The 13,772-nt window shown below is 49.2% G+C and overlaps 1 protein-coding gene across 5 annotated transcripts in view; it reads right to left on the reverse strand.

The window, feature by feature from the left end:
- The window catches only part of STK11IP (serine/threonine kinase 11 interacting protein), a 771,273-nt gene that overhangs the window by 346,364 nt on the left and 411,137 nt on the right, over positions 1-13,772 (reverse strand). For all 5 annotated transcript variants that reach the window (XM_069616954.1, XM_069616950.1, XM_069616952.1 and 2 more), the window contains exons 14-16: positions 5,118-5,513; positions 1,364-1,560; positions 185-295 (exon numbers count right to left, since the gene is read on the reverse strand). In XM_069616954.1, coding sequence (XP_069473055.1) covers positions 185-295; positions 1,364-1,560; positions 5,118-5,513 — 704 coding nt within the window. The remainder of the gene's footprint in view (positions 1-184; positions 296-1,363; positions 1,561-5,117; positions 5,514-13,772) is intronic.

Below are 13,772 nucleotides of genomic sequence, written 5' to 3' on the forward strand. Positions count from 1 at the left end.
GATCACCCCTGACTAGCAGAGGACATTCCAATGTCAGAATGTTGACAGCAATACCAAGAATAGGCATCAGCTGCATTGCAGAAAACCAGCTGCACATATATTAATTCAGGCAAGTGAGATGGAAAGGGCATTTGGCAGGCTAAAAGGGGGATGTTTTGGGGTACTTTGGGAGGGGGATTGTCACCTTGACTGAGATTTCAGCGCTGTCATCCAGGACAACATAGCGGAGCCGCTGCTTGTCTGTGCGGATGTAATCGAATTGGAGCTGAAGCAGTGGAAGGATCTTCTTCCGGCCCTGTATAGAGAGAGGGAGTAGGTTTATCAAGAGCAATCATGGGACTGCAGCACGCTGTCACCTCACCACCAATCAACAACCCCCAACACAACTTTTCAAAAAAGGCCATAAAAATGGAGCTCTCCCTTCCCCTGCATACAAAACCAATTTCAGGGCCACCTTGTCATTGGTTTGGCATTTTAATGGGGCCTTCAATGAAGAGACTAGTTGCTGAACAACACTAGTGTTGCTTTCCTCCAGAAAGGCCACGTAGTGACTGGGAACCAGTAGGGAACAGCATGTACTTGGATATGATATTTTGGATTCAAAGTAACAATATATGTCTTTACTGGGTACACAAATAACAATATATTAACTGCATCAGGAAAATGGTAGCACGCGAGGGGGCGAGAGCAGGAAAGCGCGAGGGGGCGAGACCAGGAAAGCGCGAGGGGGCGAGAGCAGGAAAGCGCGAGGGGGCGAGAGCAGGAAAGCGAGAGGGGGCGAGAGCAGGAAAGCGAGAGGGGCGAGAGCAGGAAAGCGACAGCGGGAGGACCTCCCTCAAGTACATTTTGTAAATTCCATGACCTCATGGACCTGTATACAACAAACAGATTTTCTAAGTCCTGTAAGTTCATTTCTACAGAGTAGAGCTCACATAGAACAAGGCCACAATCCCCACTCATGACAGCCCCCAAGACCATGGTGCTGTGGCACCCCCTATGCCATATAGGTCCCCACGCTCTTGGCAAACCTAAAGGAACATCGCGACCCTAAGACGCCATGAATCGAATATCCATTAAGTTAGAACTGAACAAGATGCCCCAGAATGCCACTATTGCTCTAAGAGCCCTGGATGCTTTCGTAGACCAGACGTGGCAGCACGGCCAACCATACGAGTAAGAGTCACTGATGCATAGAGGTGAAATGACAGATGTTGGATGGATGAGCAGGTAAGGGACCATCTTATGGCCAACCAAAAGTAGCATTACCTTGCCCTGGGCAATGATGATCAACTTCAACCTTTGAGTAACCAAACATACATATCGCCAATCTACCACACTTCATTTCGGTTGGGCAAAGGCTCACCTTCCACTTCCAGTCAATATCCGATGTCTCAATATTGAGTAGGCTGACCAACTCCATCTTCTGCAGGTCTTGGGCATTAGAGAGATCCACTTCAATCAAATGCCTGCGGGTCACACGGAGGAAGATCCAGTCATCTTCAGTGTCAGCAGGATCCTTTCCTACGTATGGACAGACCACGATGGGATCACACAGATCCACTAAAAAAAACAAAAAAAGAACACAAGCGTAAGGATTAATCAGAGGGCTGCAAGAGTATAAAATGACCCTTCAAGAGTTTTGAAAGCAGCATCGGAAGATGCGTGCAAAGGCGGCGTGATGGAGTTACGCGCGGAATAACTACATGTAGTCGACAGCAATAGGAATCCATGTACCTTGCACCGTATCCACCCATTTTACCTCCTTTATTTCAGTGAATGCCACTTCCATGCAGAGCACAGAGATAAATGTGAAACTAACCTACATTTTAAAACCGTATAAAATAGAATGCTGAAATAAAAAAATAGAAAGTAAATGGCAAACTTTTAAACAGCAAGAGGAAACATGGCATAGAGAGGAAAAGAAAGAAGAGTGTGATTTATATGAGAGGGTGAGATCAGAAGATGCTAAAAGGAGGGGAACAGGAGGTTGCCCCATTTCGAAATAAAAGGACAAGTGTTGGGATGGAAATAAGTATATCGCACCCGCCTAAGCGCTTTCAGGTGAGGCGAATCCCGTACAAGATAGTGTAGTTTATAAGTGGGCAGAGAACCGTACTATGAAACTCAGTGCGGAATCAATATTGCGCCAACAGCTGATGCATGGCATTAGGAGACATAGGGAGAAACGCCATTCTGGCGAAAACACAGGCTTGTGCCACTGCGCTGTACCAGCCGAGCTCCATTGAAAGATTTCACTAGGCCCAACACCCTCACGGCAGAGCGAAAGCACACCGGCAGTTCCCACGGAATTCCACTTCTCCATGTCCCTTTACTGTTGCAATCATTTAGTATCGTTCAGAGGAATGCGCCCTGCAAGAGCGTGAGACAACACCAGGCTCCAGGCAGCGTCCATCACCACTAAGCTGCCAGCAGGCCTCTAACGCCCCAACCCCACCAAGCGAGCCCAACACCGCTAACCCGGCCCCCACATCTCTGCATTCCATGATAAACAAGCGACCCTCCCGTCCCAACACTAATCAAGCGTCCATAAAAGATCTAAGCATGCGCAACTGTTTTTCTCCCAGCATAAAATACATCCTTTGTAACACGAGGTACAGGGAGGGATAAATTAAAGATAAAACCCGGGGTGGAGACCTGGAGGGCAGGAGGTGCGGTATCAACGAAGCCCTGAATGTGTGGGTCAGCATGACTGTATTTTACCCTCCCTTGCCCCTGGCACCAACTCCCCAAGCTGCCCAGGTGCATGCCACAGTGATATAGTAAGTAGGATTAGCATGTTTAGTTTAGAAGCAACATTGTATTTTATGAGTGCCTCGACCTTCACCACAAAGATAAGCAAAGGGCATTTCTTCACCTTTGCATGCTCAAGAGAAGGGCCATCAAATTAGGCTGAAGCTCCCTCCTATTTGGGAGTTCCCTTGTTAGGCGTGCAGAGGAAGGTTATGTGTGAAAACTGCACCTGCAATTCAGGGACCCCATGACAAGTTAGGGAGATGGGGCAAGTGGCAAACAGATGGGGAGAGCCGCCAAATCTGGAAGCTACTAAATACTGTAGGCAAGCCTTTAGCTAATCCTCCCCCGCTCTCCCTTCCACGTCCCATTAAGACTAGATTTGGGGGCGTCCAGATGTAGTGCTTCAGGGAGGGCAAGAAGCCTGCCCAAACGTTTGCAGACACTCACTGGAATGCGTGGTCTGACTGCAGAATCTCAGACTGTCGCCTTGTCTGTATTCCCGGGAAGTCCTCACTTAGGGAAGAGTAAGGGGCCATACATGTTGGACCAGCACCATGGATGGCTGTCCTTGTATTGGCCTGTGCCATTGGCTTGTGAAGCATTACCCAAGCCTGGACAGACACCAGCCAGTTAGACCTTTGCAGCTCCCTGGAATCCCGCTGATTTTAGTGGCAAGTGCTACCCAGGAGGACTTCATTTAAACCTTCTTCTAGGACTGACTGTGCCATTATCTAGTTCTGCCCGGCTAGAGTGTAGTTGCTCAATAAAATCTAATCTCTGTGGAAATCCTTTGTCTGGACATGAAGTTACTGGTCATTTACATTGCTGTTGAATTGTTCTAAACTCGTCGTGCCCCTTCTGTGGAAAGAGCTAGATCAAGGAAGCTCATAAAATAGTAACCTAAGAGGGCCTCAGGAAGCCGGAGCTTAGATCTGCATATTCCAGGTCCATAGACTCTCCCATTTGGCGCACGCCGAGACCCCCCCCCCCCCCCCCCGCCCCATCTGCTTTTCACAGAGGGGCTAGAGAAATTGTTACCATAGCACTGCACCAAAGGCAAAAATCAGGAAATTGGGGAAGAAGTGAACAGAGTTAACTCTGCATCCAATGCGAGGTGCTTAAGTAGAGTGAACAGAGAGGAACGCGGAGCAAAGTGTACAGCGGGGGAGGGCAGGGCATGCAGCCAAAACATTGCAGGGCATACAAAGGTACGGAGAAGGCCTGTGGAGGCCCATCCATGTAGAGGGAAGTAGCTTTAGGCTGGAATAGAATACAAAGTCAGATCTCTAGTATAAAAAGGGAGGTATACTGGCTGCAGCATGGGGGAAGGATCTTCCAAAACACTCTTCTCACCCAAGCAATGTACATTGGTTCCAATGTATAAAGACACTAAGAGTAGTAGGAGACCAGTCTTTGGGGGTGTTGGCAAGATCATGAGGCCAGAGTCATTAAGGCAGCTGGCACAATGATATGCCAGCTCTGCTCCAAGGCTGCGGGAAGGCCACTTCATGTTATAACAGTGCAGGATTAAGTGGTGGATAAGCACAAGATGGGAGGAAGGAGACCGGTAACCCCAAGGAGTCTGGACATTTCTTGAAGGTTCTCATCACGTGATTAAGTGGGGGAGACTGATTAAATGGAAATGTAACGATTGGCTATTAGGAACTAATTCCTAAAGCAGTGCAAAACCTCTGCCCAGGACTAGAAGGACCCCAAAAGGACACATTGTCACCCCATGATAAGACATGAATTCCTCCGCTTGAATTATTCTAGAAAAATGAGCGATTTGGGGTCAGAGTTTAGGTTTCTTCAGGAATTTTAGAAGAGGGCTCCCATTCCAGCTTTGTTATTGGTCTGCAATGAAGTAAACTGTTGGCTCCTTGCTACTCTTCGAAAATCTATTGTGTGTGCTCAGTTTCATCCACAGTGTGGTCAGGAGAAACGTGCAGCGGGAGATCGGCATGAAGCGCAGCCAAAATGTGGCATGGAGGTGAGCACACAACCACTCATGCATTTGGGCAGGTTTCACCTGCCACACAGTCATTTCCTATGCATGGCAAGCCTTGTATCATCCATAGACTTCATTTGGCTGCCACCAGTCAAAATCAGATTTCACCCAGGCTGGTGACTCAAAGGGTTAAGAGGCAAGCAGGGGAAGCATCCAGAGGGATGTGAACTAAGAGGCGGTTCAAAGGAAGGTGTGTAATTGACAGGATGCAGTGTGCAGAAGGATGATCACATTCACACACTGCATATTGTGGCGCGCGCACACGCACACACACACACACAACAGGAACAGCATGCGCAGGGTGGTATGTAATGAAGAGGTCTTGTCTGCAATCTACCCAATGAGCAGACTTTACCTTCCAACTCTTGTGGCTCCACCACATTCTTCTTCTCATCTTCACTTTCTTCTGGCATTTTCTTTTCAGAATTCTCTTTCTCTCGCTCATTGGCTGGGTCTCTTCCGGAGGGGATTTGGTCCTGCTCAGGGGTGTCCACTGGAAGAAATAAGGCTCCAGTTTCTGGGCCTACGGACAAGTCTGGACCCTGGATGATGCTTGCGGCAGGGGATGCGGATAAAGCCCCTTGGTCTGGGACATCGGTTGGAGTTTGGGGTGCGCTACTCTGGGGCTCCTTTGTGGGGGTTTCAGCAAGCTCATTCTCCAGATGCTGTCGGTACTGCAGCCAGTCAGCCCCAAACTGATCGCGGAAGCTATCAATACGTTGAATAGCCTCCTGGTGATGGAGAACGACCTCTGTAAAAGGCAGACGGGAAAGAGAGGAGGTAAGAGACAACAACCACAAACTGCAGGAAAGACAAAGGGGGAGGGACAAAATGAAGGGAGTGTATCAACAGTAGGTGGCGGTGCACGAAACCGGCCACTTTTTAAGAATCACTGTTCACATAGGTCTGAGGATTCAAGCCACAAAACCTCGAGCACTGCATCAGACCCAAGAACACAACCTGGAAGCCAGAGCTGAAGAAGTGATGTTGTGTGGTGTCACATATACATGCACTGCTCGGTTCCCAGATTCACACACTTTGCCAGAGGATGGATCCTAAACAGTTTGCAGGCATCGTCTCTCAGATCAAACACCTTGTGAGGTCGACAAGAAGACAATTCTGACACTGGACCCCCCCCCCCCCCCACCCGCCTGCGGCCCCCTCTTCAGATGAGGGGGCCACGCTACAGTGCGAGATCAGCTCATGCTTTCTTAGCTTCCCCAGGAATGGTTAGGTGCATCGCCTGTGAATCTATTACCAACATTACAGATGCATAATGTAAAGATTAGGATATCACATTTTGTTTCGGGGACTCGGGCCAGAGCCCAGGTAGAGCCTCTGTGTGCTTGTGGAGCGGCTTGGACCGGGTATACACCCAGACCTGAATCATGACAAGATCATCATATCTGGTGATCCAGGTTTGGACAGTCCCTCGGTTTTATTGGTGCAGGCCATCCGATAGGCAGGCTGGGGTCTTCCCAATGCCCAGATGATTGGATAGCAAGAGGAGGTCTGAGCCTGGAAGTGAAAGCATGCGAGGTCACAGAAGGGATTACCGGAAGCTGCTGCTGCAGCACGCAATCGACAGAACGTCCCCTAAGGCAAAGCTCTGCCTTTTGAGCAGGTAGGGCTTTGAAGGCATCTCCCTCCGTGCACCTGTGGGCACAGCCAGTTTACAGTCTTGGAGCTGGTACAAGCAGCAAGTCTGCGGCTGGCCTGACCGCTTCAGAGTGGAGACTCGTGTGCATTCTCCAGTCCTTTGTGGCACTACTTCTTGAGCTGGAGTACTGTGTCCTCCTTTAAGGTCGCCCACAGACCTTTGCTGGATCACCAAGACTCGTGCCTAGCTTATGCAACGTTGTGGCCCTTTGTTGTCTTGGGTCCTTCATTATTGCGAAATTTGAAATCCAGATTCCAGTAGGTATCGAGGAAACTCTGACCGGAACAGATTGCTTGCTGGAACAAGTTGCCATCAAAGCCTAGCTCTGTATCTGTGACCCCCGTGGGCTCCCATCATAGCAACCAACAGTGAGAAATGTCCTCCAGAATTGCACGTTTGGCTCGGGTTTGAGACGGTTCGCTACAATCCTCCTGCAGCCCCTCTGTACCCCATTAGAACAGGGTACAGAGGGGCTAAAGTCTTCTTTAGCAGCCACCATTGCCTTACCTTCAGTGGTGGAACTGGATACAAGAAAATCATCTGGGGTCCCCACTGCCCCCAAGACTATTGGAATCAGTGGCTGCCTTCTCTTCCTTTAAGGAAACCGGTTGAATAGTATCTTAGGAGCTGTGCCAGCAGTCACGCTGGAGTATTCTACTGAGCCTGTTAAACCCCATCCGAGAGCTTTGGTAAAACATGTCAACTTCCTCCAGGTGGCCACAACCGATTACTTACTAGACTATTTATGAGCAATCGCCCCTGGGTTGGACTGGAATTCTAAAGACAAACTTGCACTGTGTCTGCGTGCCATATAGAATAACAAGGTGATGGCGAACCTCGTTTCCCCAACTTTAGCCTACGTAACAGTGGACGGCATATTTAGCTGTTGTGATTTAAAGTGTGGTAGGTGTCCCAGTTGGCTATATTACACAGATACACAGCATTGTTTCAACTCGCCTTGCCGTTTACTGAAGGTAATGCAAATGTCTTGGAGGCATACTTTTGATACCTGCCTCGGTGGACATTCTGTGGCTTGACAATCATGGTGTACACGATCTGTAATATACACAAGTCTCCTGCCCCTTCTTAGTGTAAACGCCAGGACACGAGTCCTCCGAGGATGGTCGCTCAGATCCATAAGTGGTCCCATAACAAAGCTAGACAATTGGTGGGCACGTCTACGGCGGTTAGTGTCACGGCAAACGCTCTTCTGGTAGTAAAGAAAGTGTCTGTAAATGCCTCACAGGAGGGGTTGATGCTATGGCAGCAGAGGGGGCATCGCAGAACTTGGGACCGGGGCAAATGCGATCAGCACTAGGGCAAGGTGGGTCTAGTGCAAGAACCATGCTTGCAATTCAAGTTGCACAAAAGACTATAGCTAACATTGCACTGGTGCATATAAAGAATCTTATGGAAGACTGGAAATATCGCTGGATCCTAAAAGTGGAAATGGACAAATGTAAAATGTTTGTATGCAAACTATATCATAAAAAAGAAAATATATCCTTTTTTCACTAGGGCAATGTTTGCACCCATGCAAAGTTTCTGTAATACCATCCAAACACTAACTGGCTGGGCTATGTGACATTCTTAGTCTATGTTAATACAGAACCCGATTTGGGGGGATTCTGTGCTACGTGCTGGTCCTCTGCCTTTTATTCCAACCTCGAGCTTATTTTTGGTGGTCAGGGAGACTTCTCCTTCAAGTCCCCATACAATACCCGTTTACCTTACTCAAAATGGTATGTGGTACAGGGGCAAGCAGCCCAGGGGTGCCCCTCAGGACCCCATTTTCGCCCTACAGTCAGAATATCATGGTACAGTGGTTTTAGGCGGTAGGAAGGTGGTAACTGTACTTGAGTTTTGGCTTCAACAGGGGTACAAGCCATTTTACTGAAGTAATAGACAATGTACCTTTTTGGTAGCCAGTGGGGAACCAATTTTTTTTTTATATTTTTTTTATTCTGCTCCAGGCCATTTTGTATTTTGGGGCTGCCTTTGTTCAGGGCAACCACAAGGTGACCGCTCTGACCACATGGGCTTTTTGTGAGGCCACAAAGGCAGTGGTAAAGGTCCCTCTGGTCATGAGAAGGATCCCAGACCAGTGTCGCAGCAGAGCTCCCTTTTGGTCCTCTTCTGTTTCAGGTTGGTTTCTCGGGTGCTTTGTCCCCTGAGTGTCATGGTGCAGGTATCCCCATCTCTTCTGTTTCAGGTTGGTTTGCTTTGTCCCCGTGACTGTCATGGTGCAGGGGTCCCCATCTCTTCTGTTTCGTTTTGGTTTCTCGGGTGCTTTGTCCCCGTGGTGCAGGAGTCCCCATCTCTTCTGTTTCGTGTTGGTTTCCCAGGTGCTTTGTCCCCATGACTGTCATGGTGCAGGTGTCCCCATCTTTTCTGTTTCGGGTTGGTTTCTCAGGTGCTTTGTCCCCGTGACTGCCAGGGTGCAGGTATCCCCATCTATTGTGTTTCGGGTTGGTTTCTGAGGTGCTTTGTCCCGTGACTGTCATGGTGCAGGTGTACCCATCTCTTCTGTTTCGGGTTGGTTTCTGAGGTGCGTTGTCCCCGTTACTGTCATGAGGCAGGTGTCCCCATCTCTTCTGTTTCGGGTTGTTTTCTCGGGTGCTTTATCCCTGTGACTGTCATGGTGCAGAGGTCCCCATCTCTTCTGTTTCGGGTTGTTTTCTCGGGTGCTTTATCCCCGTGACTGTCATGGTGCAGAGGTCCCCATCTCTTATGTTTCGGGTTGGTTTCTCGGGTGCATTGTCCCTGTGACTGTCATGGTGCAGGTGTCCCCATCTCTTCTGTTTCGGGTTGGTTTCTCGGGTGCATTGTCCACGTGACTGTCATGGTGCAGGTGTCCCCATCTTATAGGACGATTGGGAGCCAAGCTTTAAGTCAGATTACAGTCACAAACTGCATCCCTGCACACTTTTGGCAGCAGGCCAATCTTTGGGAGCAGGCTGTGAATTTGAAGGGAGCTGTGAGCCATTTTGCTCCTGCTTGTAGCCTACGAGATCCTGGTTAGCTTGACACCAACAACTTCCAGGAGATACTTTTTGCTCCTCAGGCCAACTGATGCCGAACAAACACACCTATGCAAATTTAACTCTGTACGTTTGTGACAAAATATTAGGACACATCTATATGACATTTAAAGCATAAGGGTCATGGCAAGTATGTATTTGCATTTTATGTGGAAGCAAGACTTGTGGACTAGCTCCTCATTCCCCAGTGGCAGCTCCTGGTCCCTGGTTAATGCTGGATACACAGCTGTTAGATCCTGCTTCTCCAATCTTCATTTTGCCTCTGGGGAGTCCCCACTTTTAAAACAGGCTTGAATCCAGGCACCCGAGTCACTGGCGGCCCAAATCTGGTCCTGGCGGCTTCGGCCTTCCAAGGCAAGCTGTACCCAAAGCTCTAGGTTTTCAGTTTCCTCCTGTGCAAAAGAATACTACTGTGTAACTCTTATGCCAACAGCGCCACCTAGGGGCTCTGGGCCAGGCAACAAGTTACTGCCCGCAAAGCTACTGGCAAATGCTTGAAAAGTAACATCGCTGCCACTACGGTACACCTGCTCACACATTTAATAGAGTATACTTGATCGTGGCCCAATTGACCTTTTCAGATTTGACTGAATTGTTTTGTTCCAATTCTTTAGAAATTTCGGTAAATTGTAATTAAATCTAGATGTGGGATAAGGGGATACGCTAAGGAGGTGGGAGGGCGTGGGTCTCCCCCCGCTTTTTGAACAAAAACAATTCAGTCAAATCTGAAAAGGTCACTTTCTTTTGCGATCAAATAGACCTAAACCTTTAATAGAGCTATATTACTTCGCTCAGGCAGCCCCCTCAGTGCCGCAGGTACAGCAGGGCGACTACCCCAGTGAGGCCAGTGAGCTACAAGGCACCATACACACCAGCTCGCCTGGCAAACTCATTTCCGACTTTGGCTTTCATGGTCTCTCCCGTGCACAGGATTGTCAGATCTTCTCCTCTACCTACTACAGCCCTCATCTCTGAATGATGCATAAAAACAAACTGCCCACTCACTGCTGGATGCAGCACGCCGCATAAGAGAAGGGGAGAAGTGGAGCTAGGGAGAGTAGGGGGATCCTGGATAGAGATCGATATAGAGGGGGCGGGTAAGAGGGGAAAGAGACCGGTGTAGAAACCCAGGTGAAAAATCAGTCTGCGGACCAAAGGGAGAGGATCATTTAGAAATTTCCCGAGGGAGTGAAAGAGAGAAGGCCACCCCCTTGGGCTTTCTCTTCTAGATTAGAAGAGACCTAGACAGTCAGAGTTATCGTGCATAAGAATGTATCGGGGTCATTTTGGGGGTTATGGACGCCTGCACCAAGGTGGGTGGAGGCCACGAGGAGGGAGAGCACGCAGTAGGGACCCTCTTCCCTGACCAGTTATTTAAAAGATTAATAAAGCACTTTAAAACTACTGCATTTTTTAGGCCATCTGCGACACCCGACTTTTTAAAAGCAAGTAAAGCCCTTTTGCTGTACTTAACCTAGCTGAACTCGTCTATTTTGGGGGGCACTGACCAGTCCTTAAGGCTACCAGCGCATGGAAATCCTGTCCCCATTATGAAATTCCTTGCATTTAAGAAGCCACATCCCCTTACAGTGAGGTGCGGCACGGGTCCTCATTATCCCTTTTTTCTTGGGTTACTTTCACGATGTGCCCAAAACGGGCTGGTGACCGCGGATATTTTTCCAACCTGGTTTTCATTTTTATCACGTGCACTTTTGCATTTAACTGCATGATGCCATTTTGAGTATGGTCACTTGAAATGGCAGTGCCACACATTTCTCACCCCGTCTTTGGATCAGGAAATGCCGGATAAGCAAATCCCTTTCCGGGGCAAAGCGATCTTGTGCCGGATGCAGGAGCTGGGAGTGCCTGTCCCAGTCCATATCTTGGATAAAGTGGGTCAGGACAGCCCGCAACAATGGGGCAAATCCTTACAATTGCATGGCTCGAGGGTAACCCCAGCTCGAATTTAGGAACAAAAAGAAGGACCCCCCCACCATTGCAATTCTTCAGATGTACGAAGGAGCAAATAGTTCCTCAAAGAGGTGCAGGCCACTGAAGATGACCATTGCAGCCAACCAGCATAGGTAGCTGCAATGACCCTGTCAAGCCCTGCTCCTCAAGACCCGTGTCAGTACTTCAACCCCTGGACCAGTGGGAGCAACCAATCCTGAGCCCTGCTGAAGGATCCTGCATTGGAAATTCTTTAGCAGTGTTGGCGGATCACCCTTTGGACTCACCAGCTCCCCCCTGGGCCCCTTTGCTGCACTGGTTGCTGTCCCAAGCTTAGACCTGGGACTCCGCAGACCCTCAGCTTGCGGGTCAAGAACTGAGCCCCTCCTGCAGTTGCCAGTCTCCGAAACGAAGAGGGGTCTTGCATGAACAGATTGTCTCTGCCACGAGGGTCTCGTTCCGCCACTTAGTGTGGTGAACCTCACTGCTGCCCACCTTCGTTTCTGGTGGATCTGCTGACATTCTGATAATTGTGGTGGTCTTCAGCCCACCATGCTTGGATTGTCCAGCTGCCAAGCCATAGAAGTAGTCTCGCCAGAGCGCGGAAAAGCACCAAATATCCGGACCCAATCCCCATTCCGAAATTGACCACAGCACCTGCGAGTGCAGTGGTCAGTTCATTCAAAAGGAACCAACAGGGCCCAGGGAATTCTGTGCAGGGGTCCGTTCATTCAAAAGGAACCAACAGGGCCCAGGGAATTCTGTGCAGGGGTCCGTTCATTCAAAAGGAACCAACAGGGCCCAGGGAATTCAGCAACCACAGAGGCGCTTTCTGAAGTAATCTGAGTAAGGGGGGGGGCCTGGGGGTGAACTAGCCTACCCATTTCTACCCCCATCCCATTGTAGTTTTGTACAGACGTACACAGTCCTCACCTTGCCTGATCAGTGGAGTTCTGACCACAGATCCCCGCGACCTTCACCTAGAGTGGTGGGATTAGAAGAGAACCTCTAAAACAATGTTGTCCAACCTACGGCCCGCGGGTCACAATGCGGCCCTACAAGCCGTTTTATGTGGCCCGCGAAGCTGAAGACTAAAGGAGAAAAAAAAGTGCCTGCTTGTGAACTGTAACTTCCTCTGATGGGTTCATCAGAGGAAGGTATAGTCCTCAGCAATGAAACGGTTAATTTAACGGGTCGTGGCCGAGGACTGAAACGCCACAACCTGGTTAATTTATTTATTTATGCAATGTTCGTCGGAAACAAGTATCCGACAATCATTGCATGAATAAATAAACTGGGTCGTGGCGTTCAAGTCCTCAGCCACGACCCGGTTACTTTATTTAATATTTCAGAATAAAGTATTGGGTGGAAGATGGAGAATCAGGCAAGCCATCAATAGGTGCTCGGTAGGCAGGGGTGGGCAGCAGGAAGAGAGGCTCTGTGACACTGAGCATGGGCACATGGCTGGGGAAAAACATAACTGGAATGACAGTCTGCATCTGCAGGCTTCCTCTGCAGAAACACTCAGCCACAAGGTGAAGCACAATAGCACAGGCCCAGGGGGCTTTATCTTCACATAAATGTCTTTATTCTGGGACCTGTTCTGCCCCCTGTGCACATTTTTTGAAATCAGAGCATGGAAAGGGGCATTTTTTCAAATTTAAACGTGCATTTCAGATTGCTGTTATCATATGGCATTTATGATATGATATGGCATTTATGATATGATATGGCATTTATAACGCGCCTATACACATGTGTTTCAAGACACGACGAGGCAAGGGAGGTGAACAAGGGATGACGGACAACAATCCTACTAGGCCAGGTGTCATTCAGATCGCACAAGTGCGTGGGAGGGGGGCAGGGACAGTGCAGTACAAGGGAGGGAATAAATAATAACAAGTGCGTGCCAGCATGTGGCAAGTGCATGGGTAAGTGCAGACATCAGGTGTCAAGAGCTGGAAGGGGGACTGTAGGGATACAGAAACAGTCCCCAAGAGAGGGGGTTGCCAGGTGGGCAGTGCAGGTGTGTGCCGCTTGGCAGGGGAGGGACCTGGGCCCGCGATCAGGTGGTGTCCAGGTAGCCAGTGCAGTACCGGTTACAGCCAGAAGGTCAGCAGAGGAGAGGTGGAGAAAAAGCAGCTTGAGAAGGAAGATATTTGGGAAGAGAGAGTTGAAGGTATTGAGGCCCAAGGCCCCAGAAGGCCTTGTGGACGATGCAGAGGGTTTTGAACTTAATCCTCGCAGCCACTGGAAGCCAGTGCAGAGATATCAGTCCAGGAGAGATCTGATCCCTGGGCTTGAAGCCAAGGACAAATCTCGCAGTCCTGTTCAGGATAAGTTGCAGAGGGCGGAGAGT

Source organism: Ambystoma mexicanum, chromosome 9 (genome assembly GCF_040938575.1).
Source record: "Ambystoma mexicanum isolate Mex_15411 chromosome 9, UKY_AmexF1_1, whole genome shotgun sequence".
NCBI classification, from domain to species: Eukaryota; Metazoa; Chordata; class Amphibia; order Caudata; family Ambystomatidae; genus Ambystoma; species Ambystoma mexicanum.